The sequence below is a fragment of the Aspergillus luchuensis genome, chromosome 5 (genome assembly GCF_016861625.1).
Source record: "Aspergillus luchuensis IFO 4308 DNA, chromosome 5, nearly complete sequence".
Classification (NCBI taxonomy): Eukaryota; Fungi; Ascomycota; class Eurotiomycetes; order Eurotiales; family Aspergillaceae; genus Aspergillus; species Aspergillus luchuensis.
The window spans coordinates 3350505-3366640 of record NC_054853.1 but is presented as its reverse complement, the minus strand read 5'-3'; the positions used below and the strand labels follow the sequence as shown (position 1 = coordinate 3366640).

General features: G+C 50.0%; 7 protein-coding genes across 7 annotated transcripts; 3 read left to right on the top strand and 4 right to left on the bottom strand.

Moving 5' to 3' along the window:
• Positions 1-1035: 1035 nt before the first annotated feature.
• On the top strand, positions 1036-2279 carry AKAW2_51086A (putative general stress response protein Whi2; the record flags this gene model as incomplete). Its single annotated transcript, XM_041690975.1, has 6 exons — positions 1036-1114; positions 1185-1221; positions 1282-1417; positions 1514-1866; positions 1940-2204; positions 2259-2279. The coding sequence occupies 6 exons, from the start codon at positions 1036-1038 to the stop codon at positions 2277-2279; spliced, it is 891 nt and encodes a 296-aa protein (XP_041544507.1).
• Positions 2280-3179: 900 nt separating this feature from the next.
• Positions 3180-5239, top strand: SFH1 (putative RSC complex subunit Sfh1; the record flags this gene model as incomplete). Its single annotated transcript, XM_041690974.1, has 3 exons — positions 3180-3532; positions 3636-4949; positions 5005-5239. 3 exons carry the CDS (start codon positions 3180-3182, stop codon positions 5237-5239), a joined length of 1902 nt encoding a protein of 633 aa, XP_041544506.1.
• Positions 5240-6549: 1310 nt separating this feature from the next.
• Positions 6550-7335, bottom strand: AKAW2_51084S (uncharacterized protein; the record flags this gene model as incomplete). Its single annotated transcript, XM_041690973.1, has 2 exons — positions 6550-6603; positions 6724-7335. 2 exons carry the CDS (start codon positions 7333-7335, stop codon positions 6550-6552), a joined length of 666 nt encoding a protein of 221 aa, XP_041544505.1.
• A 1121-nt stretch (positions 7336-8456) lies between these two features.
• Positions 8457-9428, bottom strand: pex20 (the record flags this gene model as incomplete). Its single annotated transcript, XM_041690972.1, has 2 exons — positions 8457-9260; positions 9315-9428. 2 exons carry the CDS (start codon positions 9426-9428, stop codon positions 8457-8459), a joined length of 918 nt encoding a protein of 305 aa, XP_041544504.1.
• A 540-nt stretch (positions 9429-9968) lies between these two features.
• On the top strand, positions 9969-11271 carry sec13 (GTPase-activating protein SEC13; the record flags this gene model as incomplete). The annotated part of the gene is made up of 6 exons (XM_041690971.1): positions 9969-9971; positions 10044-10085; positions 10176-10291; positions 10363-10393; positions 10463-10872; positions 10947-11271. The coding sequence occupies 6 exons, from the start codon at positions 9969-9971 to the stop codon at positions 11269-11271; spliced, it is 927 nt and encodes a 308-aa protein (XP_041544503.1).
• Positions 11272-11409: 138 nt separating this feature from the next.
• Positions 11410-13000, bottom strand: AKAW2_51081S (uncharacterized protein; the record flags this gene model as incomplete). Its single annotated transcript, XM_041690970.1, has 5 exons — positions 11410-11871; positions 11930-12024; positions 12088-12382; positions 12435-12875; positions 12932-13000. 5 exons carry the CDS (start codon positions 12998-13000, stop codon positions 11410-11412), a joined length of 1362 nt encoding a protein of 453 aa, XP_041544502.1.
• A 618-nt stretch (positions 13001-13618) lies between these two features.
• AKAW2_51080S (putative MFS myo-inositol transporter) lies at positions 13619-15448 on the bottom strand (the record flags this gene model as incomplete). The annotated part of the gene is made up of 3 exons (XM_041690969.1): positions 13619-14762; positions 14861-15157; positions 15252-15448. The coding sequence occupies 3 exons, from the start codon at positions 15446-15448 to the stop codon at positions 13619-13621; spliced, it is 1638 nt and encodes a 545-aa protein (XP_041544501.1).
• Between the last annotated feature and the right edge of the window lie 688 nt (positions 15449-16136).

The following is a 16136-nucleotide window of genomic DNA, read 5'->3' as shown; positions in this document are numbered from 1 at the left end:
AGTTTCAGGTTTTTCGACCGGAAATAAATTGAGGCAAGCATTTTGTAGACAGTTGCATCACGTAGATACTAATGACTGCCAGGTAATGATTGCTGGGCATCAAGCTGGGAGGGAGCGGCGGCGGGAGCGATCAGCCAATACGCGCAGTCGAGAGCAGTCGGTGGATCAAGTGCCGCCTCCTCCTCTTTCCTCCTCCCTTTAGCAACGGCGGATTCCAGGCTCTCTCGTGCCCTGTAAGCGCTTCGTCTCATCCTCGTTCTCTCTCCTCTTCCCTTTAACCTCCTCCACCCCCACAGTCTCAACATCTTATCATCTTGGCTGCGGTCGCATTCTCATTGTTACTTCTTCTTTTTCTCTTTGTTGTTCTGTCGTACTCTTCAGGATAGAATCCGATTTGGACCAACTAAACTTGCCCCCTAAGTTCCATGTTTGAACGTCTCTAGAAACGCAACGGAGGGCTCCTGAGCGACTCGAGCAACCCGGGGTCTGGATTTACTCCGGCCAAGGCCCCTTCTCAGTGGGGTTCACCTAGCTTCCGGCAAACCAAGGGACAAGACGGCCTTCTCTCAGCATCAGTCTACAACTCCCGACACCTTGTCGTGGTCACCGAATTCTTCTGGCTCGCCTCCCACGGCGCGGCCGTACCAGTACACAGACTCCGTAGCGGAGGAGGACGACGACTTCTATACTGCACCACCACCGCCGCATTCCCCATCCTCGGAGGCTTCTTCCTCTAGTTTCACTTCGTCGCGCCCTCCCCCTTTTTCGTCCATTGTCTTCGCTCCGGCGACCGATTTCAATCGCGGGAAGGCTACCTTCTCCCCACCTGAATCTGCCTCCGCTCCAGCCTCCGTTCCACTTCCCCCCGACGAAGAGTCTCTCGCCCCGAGCCCTTCTTCATCCTTAGTCGCTGAAACTAAGGCGTCTTTCTCCCGGGACCACAAGCCGGAATCGTCAGGAAAATCTGCGGAAGAGGGAGAACCTCCTCCGCCGTATACTGAAGGATCCAGTCCTATCGAATCGTTCACATACGTGATGGCTGCAGCAGGAGGAGCGTCGAGCATCATCACGCAGGTGCAGCAGACCGGCGGGCCGCCGATCAATACATTAGGAGGTACGAAGGCCATTTGCCATATTGTCTGGGAAAGGTCTTTCCTTGGCTGACTGCTTTGCATGGATCTTAGATATCGGTGGAGATGAACATATCACTCTTGATCTCCGGTGAGAACCCTCTATCAGCCCTCAGTCAAACTAGAGCCTCAGACCTAACCAAATTCGCAGGGGAACCCGCTTTACCCTCTCCCGAGATGAGCTGCTGACTCTCCCCGAGTTTGTCCTTTTGTCACTCTTTCCGAACGGTCTACTCCCTGACGGGCACATGGGTACCTTCCATGAAGGCGACATCTATCCGGTCGACGTGAGTTAACAGTCGTTCCTCTACTATTCACCTTCCACCGCCGCTGTTCTCCCTATACCTTGCCCAGGACACGTCTCATTATTTCCCACTTTTTAGTACGATCCGGCGTCTCTGCAATATATGCTAGACTTCTTCCGATCGGTTGCTCAATCCATCCCGTCATCATCACCATCTGCATCGACCTCTCCGGACCTGGATGTTGCTCCCGACTCCATGCAAGGGACTGCTAGGGATATGCTTCAGGACCGTGCTGGTATCATAGTGTTGCGCGAGGATCTCGATTTCTATGCGATCCCACCTCGCCCAGATATAGACCAGGCGGAGATGATCGAGGTCAAGCGCGCGGCTGCAAAAGCATTGTTAAAACAAGACGGGATATTTTCTGGGCTGAGAAAAAGCGACGAAGCCGGCTCGACAGAGCAGCATCTCATAGAGATGCTTACTGCAGGGTGAGTTGACTATTGCCACTCATTGCCCCAATAGGCGATACAAAGAATGTTTTTCGAGACTAATTGATCACAGTGGGTTTGATCGTGACGACCGATGGGGCCACCGGGCCCCAGAGCCCAACAAGGCGGTAATATGCAGCCTGGCTCTGGCCAAGTTGCGTACCGACATCCGGGGCGACCTGTCGAACAACAACGCAGTTGGCATGGCTCAGAAGCTCCTTCTATTCTGGAGGAAACCAGCCAGGAGATGCTGGTGGGAAGGAGTTGAGCTGGATGATGTGGAGGGAGTTGAAGGCAAAGTGAAAATTTGGATCCGTAGAGTATGGACTCTAGAGATGGTGAGTTTACCTTTACTGTTATCATATATTCCAAGATCTAACCAATATTTGCAGAGCGTAATTGGGCTTCGATAGCCTTCTCGCGGCGGTCATATCGTACCAATGGACTTTTTTGGTCTCCGCCGTTATCCTGCGATTTCTTTCGTCCTCATCGATGCATATTAGAGTCGCTTTATTAGCAGCCCATTCTTTGATTTTTTTTTCCCCTGCGTTGCCCAGTGCACATTTGCGGAGTTGATGATATCCCCTATATCCCGAGTCTGCATCCGCAGCCTAACAGACAAGAGGGATGGCGTATTCAATTATCATTGGGTACTGTGTAATCCTGTTTATAGTTTTCATTAGCTGGCCGGACCCCATGCATTGATCTGTATTTTCATCTAATTTCATTCCTATGCTGCTTTGTCTTAAACCTTTTTGGCCGCTTAGCCCTCCCTGTTGCTGGGCCTTGACAATGTGAAAGACTCTGTTGCCGAGTTGGAAATCCATATAATGTGTCTCTACAATATACGCAAAATAACACTAGGATTACATCACAATAGCCCATGATTTCAATTGCCCTAAATTGAACTCTGTAGCTCCCAAATTTTGTGTTCTTATTCTCCAGACAGGTTGCCCTGTATGTTCATCACGTGATCTCATGGCTGGAAGGGGTCTAGCGTGGAAAGGCCGGCAGTTCTGGCAAAACGCGACGAGCAGAAAAGGCGGAGCTCGACCGCGATCACCGTCAAAGAGCAGCTTTGGCTTCAGTTCACCATCCCCATTTCGCAGCCTCAATTCCTGAACCGCGATTTCCTTCAGCAATTGCTCGCTTCAGGCGCTTTCTACCCGCGCAGCGATACCTCGGCCATAACACTCTGAAATCATCGTTTTCAATCCTCCGCTGTCAGCCCTTTCGTCCAGCGGATTGTACGCGGCCCTGTTCGCCGACCGACTTGCGCAGTGTCTGAAAGGGACATGTCCCTGACCAGCTAAATGGCCAACATGTCCCCTCTCAGAGGTTACATCACATCATACCCGCCTCGTGTGCGCCAATATGGCAATGCGCTTCTCACCCCGATCATCCCACCTAGCCAAGTAGGCCCGACTTCACGGACGACCAAGCGAGGAACCGCCGCCATCAATTATGCGGAAGATGGTTACGATGATGAAGACTTCGAGGACAGCGAGGGACCTCGGCGGCCAACTGGGCTAAGGAGCCTTCGACGGGAGGAGTCAACGTTCGACAAGGTGCCGCTGGCGGAGAAGCTGGGGAAAGAGATCCACGCCCCTGTTGAGGTCCAAGGGGTTTTTCGCGATTGGATGATCAAGAGGATGTTGCGACCAGCGTATGTGCCGCTCAGTCTGATTCTTTAAGCGTTTCCAGTTCGCCTCTGTGTTTTTCCGGCATTTGTTTATGGTACTGACTTGGAGTCTTCTCCCTTCGCACAGTTGCGCCGATCAGCTGCAAATTCAAGCGCAGCTCCCTCTTACCCTTATACCTATCCGTATTGATCTGGAGGTCCCAGCGCATCAACCTTTAGAACCATTCCCTTTGCCGCGAACAGTCCTCGATCCCAGTATCAACCCTACCTTGCCCGCCTACAGACGGCCAGAGGCGCTGCCTGCCTATCGCATCAAAGACACGTTCCTTTGGAATCTTCACGAGGCTCTTGCGACTCCCGAAGAATTCGCCGTAGGGTTCGTTCGCGATATGGATTTACCGAATCCACAGGCCATGACGATGGCTATTAGCAACCAGATCCGTCAACAATTGGAAGAATATGCCGGCGTTGCCCTGCACCCTTTATTCCAGAGCGTACAGCCAAAGCCCCCAGCTCCGCAGATTGGCCTGTCACGAGATGTATCTGCTACACCAGTTTCCACCCACGCCGCGACACCTGACAGCAGACCTAACCAGGTAACGGTGACCAAAGAGCCTCTCGTGAACGACAGCATACTAAACCCGGACGACGCGTATCGGTGCATGATCAACTTGAATATCAACTTGCAAAATAAGCTTTACACGGACAAATTTGAATGGTCTCTATTGCACCCTCCAGGCATGGCAGAGGAGTTTGCCAGGATTACGTGCGCGGACCTTGGTCTGGGTGGGGAATGGGTCGGAGCCATTGCGCATGGCATCTACGAGGCCGCTCTGAGACTCAAAAAAGAAGTATGCGAAAGTGGTGGACTTATCAGCGGCATGGGTGGTTATGGTAACGAGATCGACAATCAAGCTGCCAACGGCGCGGAGGCGGGCTGGCGTTACGATCCCGAGGGATTGGGCGACGAATGGGAACCCAAAGTGGAGACACTGTCAAAGGAGGAAATCGAGAAGCGCGAGGGTGATCGCGAACGTCAGATTCGTCGTCTACGTCGAGAGACGGCCAGATTCTCCTCCACTGCGGGCATAACGCCCGACGCCTCCCGACAGGGCAGTGGGTACTTTGACGTCGACAGTGAAACGCCGCTAGGAAGAGGCGAACGGAGCAAACGAAAGAGACGATTCCGCAGTCTGAGTCCCTCAGGGAGAGGAGGAACCCCTGGAGGACGAGGGACTCCGGACACTGGTTCAGGAGCTGGCTATGGTGGAGGTGGCGGTACACTTGCCGACTGGTTTGTCATACCTTTAATATCTCTTCATAGTGCGCATACTGACCACCTTCTTTGTTCGATAGGGAGCGTCAAACTTGGAGATGCACCAACTGTATGGTCTGGGGTACGGCCGTTTGGGCCGTACGAGATGGTCCGGCAGGCCCAAGAGTAAGATCTATATGCCACATCTCTAACTAACTACATGCTGACTTAACTGCGACAGACTCTCTGCCACAACTGTGGTCTATTGTACGAACGAGACAAGGTGGCCCCCGAGTGGTCCAGAGATCTACACCGTCACGATATGCCCATCGGCCGGTAGTAGACTTGGTGGATTGCATAAGCGTAGATGTTTCTCTTTGACCCCCGGCTCTACGCTCTGTACCTATACGGCAGAGGTGAGGTCGATCCCTCTCCCTGCTACGATACCTCAAGCAGGGGTCAGAGCCAGAGTCTGATTCCATGTTGTTTCTTTCTCTCCACAGGCCGGCTATTTCGTGACATATCCTACGAAGTATCCCTGACGTGATGAATCCTCGTCGAAGAAGGCCCCCCCAACCTCCCACCAGCCTGCCTTGTGTTTTCCCCGTGCCAAAACAAGCACATCACACACCCCCAGTCAATGTACTATCTGATTGATGATATCTCTAATGAACCTCTATTCTATAGTTGGGGCAGGCGTTTCTCATTATTTCCATACTTCCAAACTTCTTAACTACTTTCCATTACCTTTTACTTTTTACTTTCTTATTCTCCCTAATATGTTCTTCTTGATGGATTGGTACCTACCCTTGCTTCTCTGGCGATAGGTCTGGGCCACTTTTATTTCATTCTCCATCATGTTTGGTTGGGTTTGTAAGGACTCTAAAATATTCGGTGATCAATTCTATTTTACTTTTGCTTTCAGTGTGGTGTTGGTCTGTTTGGGCTGGTATACTACGTTACGAGGATCTGGTGGGCACCTTTCTCTTTCTTTTTCTTTTCTCTTTTTGAAGTATGTATGGTGTTCCTGCCTATTCTGGATTTATTGTCCTCTTTGTGTGGGCAATCAAACTGGAAACGTTTATGTGGTAGCTACCTAGCTACCTCAGTAGTCTTGCTATCGATTGATGTGTTGTATGATAGTTTCGGCGTCATAGCAGAAGATGCAAAGAGAGTTTATATGTTTGGAAATTTACTCGTCTTGAATAGGTTACTAGTGACTGTATCGTTCTGTGACTTCATACTCTGAATATAAGTACTCTATTAGACAGCTGCAGTTGGCCCTAACTAACTATGGATATATATACATACGAGGGGTGCTCGGTCCAACCATCATCATCATCCTAAAAACAAGACCACACGCGATGCAAACCAACTCAAAAACACACGAACACGATGACATTCTATTCGATGAATCACAGGCAATCTAAACTAAACTAGAACTAATCACTATACTAAGGACTCCGCAAAGAAATTGCTCTCTATACCAGCTATTATATATCATCAATCTATTCCATTATTTCCCCTTCCAGCCAGTCGTATTTTCATGTCCTATCCCCACTTAGCATTATCAAGCCCATCAGAAAGAGAAAAAGAACAAGGAGTAAACAAAATCAGATAAAACCACAAACAAGACGCACAATAAGGCAAGAGGTAAAGAGAAGATGAAAGAGTACACACACACACACACACGCACAGAGCGAAAAGGTTACTCCGCATTCCATCTACTACAACTACCCAATTAATTCCATACCACGCGCCAGAGAAGAGAAAAGAGGTAAGCACACTACCGCGCCCTCTTAGCAGCAGAAGCAGCAGTAGTAGCTACCTCCGGGGGTTCCTATATTCCCAGAAAATCAGTTAATTAGCCCATAAGCCCACAACCCCATACAACCATTTCCCAACGATAAACCAAGCGAAAACAATTCAAGGAAAGGAAAGGAAAGAATACAAAACTTACAGAAGAAGCCCTCCTCTTCCTCCTCGGCACATTCATCCCCATTGCTCTTTGTCCACCCATTCCCACACAGATTACGTTCCCACTTCCCAGGATTTTGATCCCGGTGTTGATATGCAGCGTAACAGATGGCGGTGGCGATGTAATTCTATCTGTTGCTGCACTAGAGTGGTCCGTAGGATTGGAATCAGAATTGAGATGACCTGTGCGATGCAAAGCAGTAATGATAGATGTGGCCATGTCTGTCAATTTGGAATGGCGCTGGCATGGGGTTGATTGTGGGACGGTAGAGGTGGATGTTGAGGATAGAATGGGAGCGGGTGATGCCTTGGTATTGAGGGCTGATGCTGGAGCTGGAGCTGGAGCTGATGGGAGAATAATGCTATTTGCGTTGCCCTGAATGCTCATTGATGCGTCGATATGGATGATTATGAGGCTGGGTTGGTCTGTCTCCCCATGAGAGGAGGCATCTTCGGCTTCAAGTTCTTTTTGGGGATTGTGAGCGGAAGGAGAGTATGGAGGTGGCGGTGTAATGGTGTTTGTTTGGTCGGAATTTTCTTGTGATTCGACTAATTTGTGGGATTGATGGACGATGGATTCAGATGGTGGAAGCATTGTGAGTAGAAATCGGTCTGATAAGCGCTAGAAGTCATAGAGAAGGATGCAAAGATTGGTATAGATGTGATGCACTGTGGCAAGGAAAGACTGTCCTACGGAATGGAGACCGGGCTTAAAAGAACAGGATGAAAGGATGGGTGGAGTGAGTGTTTGGTTGGGATTGGTCACTGTCGCTAAGAACAATAGCATGCAATTGACATAAATAAGCGCCATCACAGAACATCTATCCAGGTAACAAGGATGCATCATTAAACGAACTTCTCTCGACACCATCCACTAGCAGGCGAAAGCGACACCTCATTGCGCCAGAATGGCTTAGGAATGCATGACACAGCTCGTAACGGTCAACATTGTCTCATAACAATGCCACCTGCGTCTCGAATTGACGTGCTCTGGCTGTGATATTGTTCTCCCCCATCAATAGGCGGAATAGGGGTCACGTGTCGATTCAGAGACAACAAGGGTCCCTGTGCGGTGCCACCCCGGAGTTTTAAAGGATGAATAGAGCATCTGAATAGGCACAGCCAATTCTGACGGATTAGAGTCTGACACTTCCAACCAACAAGGACTGCTCGGCACTTGCGTGATCCCGACAGACCATGAATCAACCGGCTAGTCCGATACATTCCCTTTCCTAGCCCCAAGAACTGAATAGGAAAGTCAAATGATTACTTTAAGCCCAGCGGTCCCCATGATGCCAATCCCTGTATACAGAGTAATCACCGCTAGGGCCGAAGCCACCAGGTGAGCTTTCCGCATTATTTCCACTTGTGATTGAGGTGGAGTTTCCTTTAGACGAAATCCCATGCATGGCGGCTATTCGGTGAAACCCGGTTAGCTTTTCCAGCCTATCATTTTGATCCATCATGCGAAGTAATAATAGGCCGCCTGGCACGTCACAAACTTACTCGTAGTGTTGGGTGTAGCGTCTCCGCGGGCATGATGGTCCGTATCTCCTATTGTCTGCCCTTGCCGTGCTTTCCGACGTTCCGGATAATATTTGCCGCCTGGGTGCAATGGATGCGGAATCTAGATACTGATTAGCAGAAACAAAGGCCGGCGCGCAAAGACTTGATTATACCAGCGTTCGTTCCACGCCAGCCGAATTTGATTTCATTTCACGGACTGCTGGTACTGACTTCGCGAAATTCATCCCCCTCGATCTGAACCTCACGGTCGCGAATGCGGCGCATCAAGGCAAGGAAGTTGCTTTCTCTGAACTTCTGGCTTTGATCATATTTGACACTGTCTAAAAGCTGCCCCGCAGTTCGGGCGAGCTCGTCCGCATCATTCACCCGTGCCTGTTGATCGTTCTTCTCGGTCTGGGGAATGGTATCCGACCCTATCTTGATCTTCTCTTCCGTGCTTTCAGCCGTAACATAATTCGTCTCTTCCACGACTTCCTCAGCGTGAACAGGTGCAGTCTCGGTTTCCTGCGACATCATGTCTGCCCGTGCCTGCTCAAATGCAGCTTCAAACGCCGATTCATCAAATGTGTCGGCCATCGGTTGCTGGTTTGCTGCGGTGGCTTGCGCGGGGGGGAAAGCAGCACCAGTCATAGGGAAGCGAGGTGCAAAGGTTGGCTGAAGCCCTTGGACATGTGGCTGATGCTGCTGGAAAGAGGGTCGTTGCTGCTGAGCGAACTCATTCTGCCAACCCTGTTGTGACATGGCTGCCATCGGCGCTACTGATGGTCCTGATGTTTGATGGAAAGAATGCGAAGGTCCCGATATATGCATATTCTGAAAGTCTGCCGCCCAATTTGACGATTCTGCCGGGCCTGGTACGGGGAAATGCTGAGAGGGAGGAACGAAAGGGCCGGCATGCTGTACATCGTGAAGCGGCGCTCCTGCTAGACCGGACTCAAATGCGGCGAACTCGGGATCGAGAACCCCTTGGCTTGAATTTTGAGATCGAAACCCCTGGTAATTCCATGAGTACAATGCGGCAAAACACGCTCACGGCGAGAGACTCACTTGAGAAGGCGATTGTCGAGAAATAATTCTATCTTGCTGAAGGGTACGATCAACAGATGCATGCTTCTGGAAGTTCTGCAGCGCATTCGAGGGGCCACACAGAGCATCACTCATGGTGCCGACTAGGTTGAACACGAGCTGAGAGAATGGAGCGTGTCGGATTGCTTGCTGTGTTGAGGAGAAGAGGATATACAATAAGCGTAGTGAACAGGCAACTGGTAGTAGTATTTAGGAATGCAGGATGTATATACAAGAACAAGCAAAGAAGTGAGTCCAACAGAAGACAATACGAATGTGAGAGGAGGCAAAGGCAAGTAAGAGAGAGTAGTAGTAACAGCCAAGGAGACCAGAGAACAGGCCGCGGGGCAGAGCGACCGAGGACTACCGAGGCCCCCGGATCACGTGTATACGAGCATGACTGGAGATGGCTGACTGAGCCGATAAGATAAGATCGGGCTGCGGCTGACTTGCGAAACGGACAAGCTGGCGGTGTTTTGCTGCTGCTTCTCCTGTTGCGTGTTGATTCGGCCCTCCACCACCGCCTTCTTACCCCCCAAGAACCCCCCTAATACTCCCCGGCAGGGCCACCCACGAGCTCACGTCCCTGTTTACCCTATAGAGTCGATCTTAATTCCGAGCAAAAAGTTGATCAATATGGTATGTCCCCAACTCCCCCCCAATGGTCTCAGGCGATTTGCCCATGAACATTGCTAACGTCCAGGCAACTAGGCTGCTCAAGTAATCTCCAATTCCGGACACGATGAGATGATTGTACGTGAAGCGAGACAGCTCCTCATACGCCATCGTGGCAATGGCTTCGACCCTTTCTGTGTGGTCCCTGAGACTGACCGCAGCGCATAGCACGATGCCGGCCTGGACTACTACGGCCGCAGATTGGCAACATGTTCATCGGACAAGACGATAAAGATATTTGAAATTGAAGGAGAGACACATCGGTTGATTGAAACATTGAAGGGGTGAGGATCCAGAACTCCCTGGTGATCTTACGCGCCATCGATTCTAACAACCTTCGGCCGTGTGTGAACAGACATGAAGGAGCTGTGTGGTGTGTGGCTTGGGTACGTCATAATGGCATTCTTTGTCAAGCTGTCCTAGTGAACTATCTATCTGACTCTGGAATTCTCTAGGCACACCCTAAATTCGGAACTATCCTCGCTTCCTCTTCGTACGATGGAAAGGTGCTCATCTGGCGCGAACAACACCAGAACGCCACGTCACCCGTCGCTGGCGGCGCTTGGACGAAGGTGTTCGACTTCTCTCTACACACCGCTTCAGTGAACATGGTATCCTGGGCTCCGCATGAGAGTGGCTGTCTCCTGGCTTGCGCCTCCTCAGACGGACATGTTAGCGTTCTCGAATTCCGTGACAACAGCTGGACTCACCAGATTTTCCACGCCCACGGTATGGGTGTGAACTCTATCAGCTGGGCACCTGCCGCCGCCCCTGGCAGCTTGATCAGCTCCAACCCTGGACCGGGCCAGCAGCGGAGGTTCGTCACTGGTGGAAGCGACAACCTGCTTAAGATCTGGGACTACAAGTATGCATCATGAGCCGCTACGCACTGATACTGTGTCTTTAAATTGAACCAAGCTGACCCTTACTCTTCTGCAGCCCGGAAACCAAGACCTACAACAACACGCAGACTCTGGAAGGCCACTCCGACTGGGTCCGGGATGTCGCTTGGTCGCCTAGCGTTCTTTCCAAGTCCTACATCGCCTCTGCCTCTCAAGACAAGACAGTCCGGATCTGGACTTCCGATGCGTCAAACCCTGGCCAGTGGACCAGCCAGCAACTCGAGTTCGACACTGTCCTCTGGCGCGTCAGCTGGAGCCCTAGTGGAAACATCCTTGCTGTGAGCGGTGGCGATAACAAGGTCAGCTTGTGGAAGGAAAACCTCAAGGGACAATGGGAGAAGGTAAAGGATATCGAGGAGTAGGCTTCAGATTGTCATTTTCCTTAAGTTTCAACTTTCATATCTCATGTGTGATAACGGATAAATTGGGTTCCTGCCATGTATTTCATCCAACCCCGACGTTGTCGAAAATCAAAAACGAGCTTAAAAACAGGCAAAGCATCATCGTTTCCAAAAGATAAACGGACCCTTGTCCAGCGTCTCCAGCAGATCTATCCAAGTTCCGATCATCATTCTACCTTCCGGTAGGATCACGCCCTCGTAAACCTGTACTAAGTAAAAATCAGACTCAAAGTCTGGTGGCGGCCATTTTGCCTCGAAAGGCCCTGCGTTCTCATCCAGAGCGGGCTCTGTGCCATCGTTAGCAGAAAGAACGGGCGGCTGCTCTTGATCCCATTGATATATCACGAAGCAAATGCGACGCCAGCCAGAGAAGCCCCCTTGGAAATCGGCGATTGGTTCACAGAACCCTCGCACCAGATCCGGGGGTTGAACGACGTAGTCAGGTGTTCTCCGTATTCCACGAAAATATGATCGTTCGAAGTTCAGAGGATCAAGAGAAACTACTGATTGAAGTATAGGTGGCCAATTCAAGGGGTTGGGATCGGGTTTCACTGAAAGAGACTACACAGCAGGCATTGAATCAGCTGGGTTCCTTTTTCTGGAATATTTGATGCAATACCTGAAACCGAACTTGCGCACAATTAGTATCCAGATCCGCGCATGTCTGGCGATCCTCGAGGATCTTCAGAGATCTCGGGTATGGGTGCACGCATGCTACACACAAGTTAACACTCGCTTATCTTCATGGTGTGGTCGGATAACAGGTGAGTGACTGACATGCATAACCCATCCATGGCAATTCATCATCAGAAGGCGCAAGCTCACCCCATGATCTGGGCTTGTAGCGTGGAGCCAGGTTAATATAAGAAGCGTGAAAGGTCGCTTCAGTCGGGCAGAGAAGATGACGAAGCCAGAAGTTGCGTATGTGAAGTAACTTCTGCAGGTCGAGCTTGTTTTCAAGCACAATTGGTCTGCTGTTCTCAGCCCTGTAACCATAGACGACGCCAACGTCATAGTCTGTCCTCAGACACTGAACAGACATAAGAGGATCCAGAGCTAAACCGGTCAGGCACTGTCAGAGTCAGTTTCTACGCTCTCCCCTATATGACATCTGTGGTGCTTACCAACTGGGTTGCACAGAAGAGATCGGAAGGCGAGCCTGCATCCTTCTGACTGTAGCCGCTAACGGGCCTGTTCAGAAGTTCAGAGTTGGAGAGTATGTCTCGAATCTTCTGGTGGTTCTTAGAAGTGTATGGCCCATTCGACTCTAGAAGCCAGTATGATTCACGTAGCATATCTCGTAGGACTTCCAGCCAGAGAGTCTGCGCTTCCTTTTGGCCGAATTTGAAACTGATGGATTGTGAGAGAACAATGGCTCGAATTTGATACTCAACTTTGACTTCATTAGAAGCATATTGTCGAGTAACATCATAAAGGTCAATGAAGCGGCTTCGCCAGATGGAAGAATGACCCGGCAGTGTTTTTGCTGCTAGCCAAGGGCAGCATTGGGCGAAATTTACCATATCGATGTCGCGAGGTAGCAAGTAAGCAATATACTGAATGATCTATGAACATCCTTAGCAGTGCAATCATTTTTAATGGTTATAGCAAGAACTGTCACCTCTGTGGGCAAGCGAAAAAAGGAGTTACGAGAGCAATTTTCCGCCATGGTCGGTACTTGGGAGCTCATCTTCGTCAGGCTTCCTAGTAACTGAGGATGCCTATCAGAGGCTATACAGTAGTGACAAGCCGCTTGCCTTATGTTCTTGAGCCACGCAGGAGGATGTTTAGGATGGTGGATTTACACTTTCCTCTGCGGATGTATACGGAGAGTCAGAGAAGGCCGCTGTGCTTAAGTTATATAGCTCCCATAAGGACTGAGAGTGAGGAGGGATTGAATGAAGAGCGAGTTGGTGTGCAATTATATGAAAGGCAATTCTCCTGTCACGAGATTATGTTTCAAACCTTAGTACGACAACCACTCTATGCTCGCTTGGATGATGGTACTGCTACATGCAAACCAAGAGTGATATAGCTCTCTTCGAAATGAAGTATACGCAGCGTATTCGAGATAGGGGACAATGCTCTGTCAGTTTGATCTCACTACGGTAGGCCTTGCAAGGCGGAAAGGAGTGCATACAGAAAATCAGCTACCGGAGGTAAGATGTGCGCTTCTTTAGGTCAAGTAATGCATAAATAATACTTCAATCTAGATCCCAGAAAATAATTTGTGAAACATAGGCTTGCGGTTGATAAACAATGTCTATAAAGTCCGCACGCGGGCCACGTATGAGCAGAAGCCAACCCCTTAGCTCACGCCAGGACGACCACGACGTCTTCTAAGGCTTTCCTGAACACCCCAGCCATCTGCTAGAAGTTCCTTGACTTCCTCCAAGCGAAGGCCGCTCATCTCGGGATAGATAGTGTAAATACCAAACCAACCGAACACGCATACGGCCGCATAGGCCGCGAATGTCCATCCAGGAGAGAGCCATTCCATCATAGGCAGGAAAGTTAGACCGACAACAAAATTTGACCCCCAATTCGTTGCGGTAGCCAAGGCTGATCCCAAGGAGCGTACATTTAAGGGGAAGAGCTCTGATTGCTGCCAAGGCACGTTTCCAAGTCCGAAAGCATAAGCTCCCACATAAACGGTGAGGCATATCAGGATAACAACAGGGAGGAAAGCGCTATCACTTGTGGCATCTTCCGCCCGTACCCTCGACTCCGGGTTTGGCATTTCGACTGAGCCGAACGTAAAAGCGCAAGCAATGAGGGAGAGAGCCATCACTGGCACTGAGTACAGGAGAATGCGGCGTCGACCAATCCTATCGATAAAGGCAAATGCGAGTAAGGTGAATAAGAAGTTGGTCAGCGCCACTGACAATGACACTAGAGTTGGGGACGAGAATGACAGCATGGAGAAAATTGTCGCTGAGAAATACATGAGGCTGTTGAATCCACACAGTTGTTGTGTGGCTTGCAGCATAACCGCTATGATCAATGCCCTCCGATTACCACCGACGAGGACCAAGTGGCGAGCACACTGCGTAACGTTCGTCAGCCACTGCCAGTTTCCTGTGGAGGGCTTGTTTGTTTGAGTTAACTCTTCCTCCTCCTCGGCCACTTCTTGCTGGATATCCCGCATAACCTGCTTGGCCATGAGGCCACTGTCGTGATGGCTCCCATAAACCCGGGAGAGGACTTTCGTAGCTTTCTCTTCGAACCCTGCCTGGACCAGCCAACGAGGGGTTTCTGGAAGAGTCAAGACTATGAAAAATTGAAAAATTGCTGGGAGCATTCCAATGCCAACAATATAACGCCAGCCTCCAGATACAGAGGAAAATAACCAACCGATGATATAAGCAACGACTTGTCCGCCTGTAATAAAGAGACTCAGTATCGTCACAAGCCTTCCTCTAGCATGGGAAGGCGCCAGCTCGGAGATGTATCTGTTGCCATGTTAGACAAAAGGTCAACTAAATGCCTCTAACTATACTCCGCTGGGGGGGGGACCCCTTTAGCAAGGACTAGCAAGGACTGAACATACAATGGAGTCACCAGACTTGCTCCACCAACAGCCAGGCCAACAATGCTTCTTCCAACTATCATGCCCCATACTGCACTTGTGACAGCTTGTATCAAAGCGCCGAGGGTGAAAAGCACGTCTGCAACGAGAATAACCTTTCTGCGACCGAACTTGTCTGCCAGGATTCCCGCTAGCGGACTCGCAATCAAAGCGAACAGGCTGGTGCAGGACGTTACGAGACTCTTGTCCAATGTCGTTAGAGGACGGTTAGAGAGATCGGAGCCGATCGATACTAAGGTTGCGGAAATGACACCTGTGCTTCAAAAGGCAGAGTGTCAGTATAACGGATGACAGCAACCAACTCTCTACTTGAAGTTGTCGTCGATGGGAAGGCTATCCAGATCGGACCTACTCGTAACCAAATAACAACCCACTAATGCCAGCGGAGAAGGTCAGAGCGTAAATAAACCACCCGTTTGATTGTTCCAAGTTGGTAGTAGGCTTCGGCCCATTGCGACCTTCATATTGGGGTTCCTGGTCTATCCGGGGCTCGGAAGGGAGCAAGGGAGCATTGGGGTCAGACGGCTCATTGTCGTCCCTGCGATTCATGGCTTAAGGTTGTATAGGTTCTATACGGGTATCTATATCAGCCATTCCAGGCACGATTATGACTCGAGCTTCCAGCTATACCCTATCTTTGGGGTATACTAGGTTGTTCGGGAAAGGGGGTTCTGGAATCTGGAGAAGTGGTTGCGGGTTTAGCTCAGGCACGGGGTAGACACTTTACATAATAAGGCTGACAGCTCACGCGACCCACCGCCCCCATACTCAACAGTGGCGCAGCCGGATCTGGATACAACATCATGTAAAGAAGGGAACACTTTCTTGGATCTTATAGATTCAGGTCATTGATTCAAAGCGTTCCTATGCTATCTCTGATGGTATACTGTTGGGCGACCTGGTAAATTTGTCATTATTCATCACGAGCAGTCCCAAATCAGATTGATGGCATTCATCTGCAACGACATGGAGTACATGTGAGCATATCCCACGCACGTTGGTTAACCAAAGCGCAGCTGAAAGCCTACCGATCAATATTCCTCGCACATAAAAAGTCGAACCGTACCCATCTCATACGCAAAAGACTCGTATGGTCAAAAAATCTACAATTTAACAGTCTGATAGGCCATTATCAGGACATACTCAATGTCCATACATGTGTGAATGATGCAGCTTGAGTATATCAATGCCACAATATTCTAGCTAAAAGTACAATAATCAGGATAATGTCTTGGTT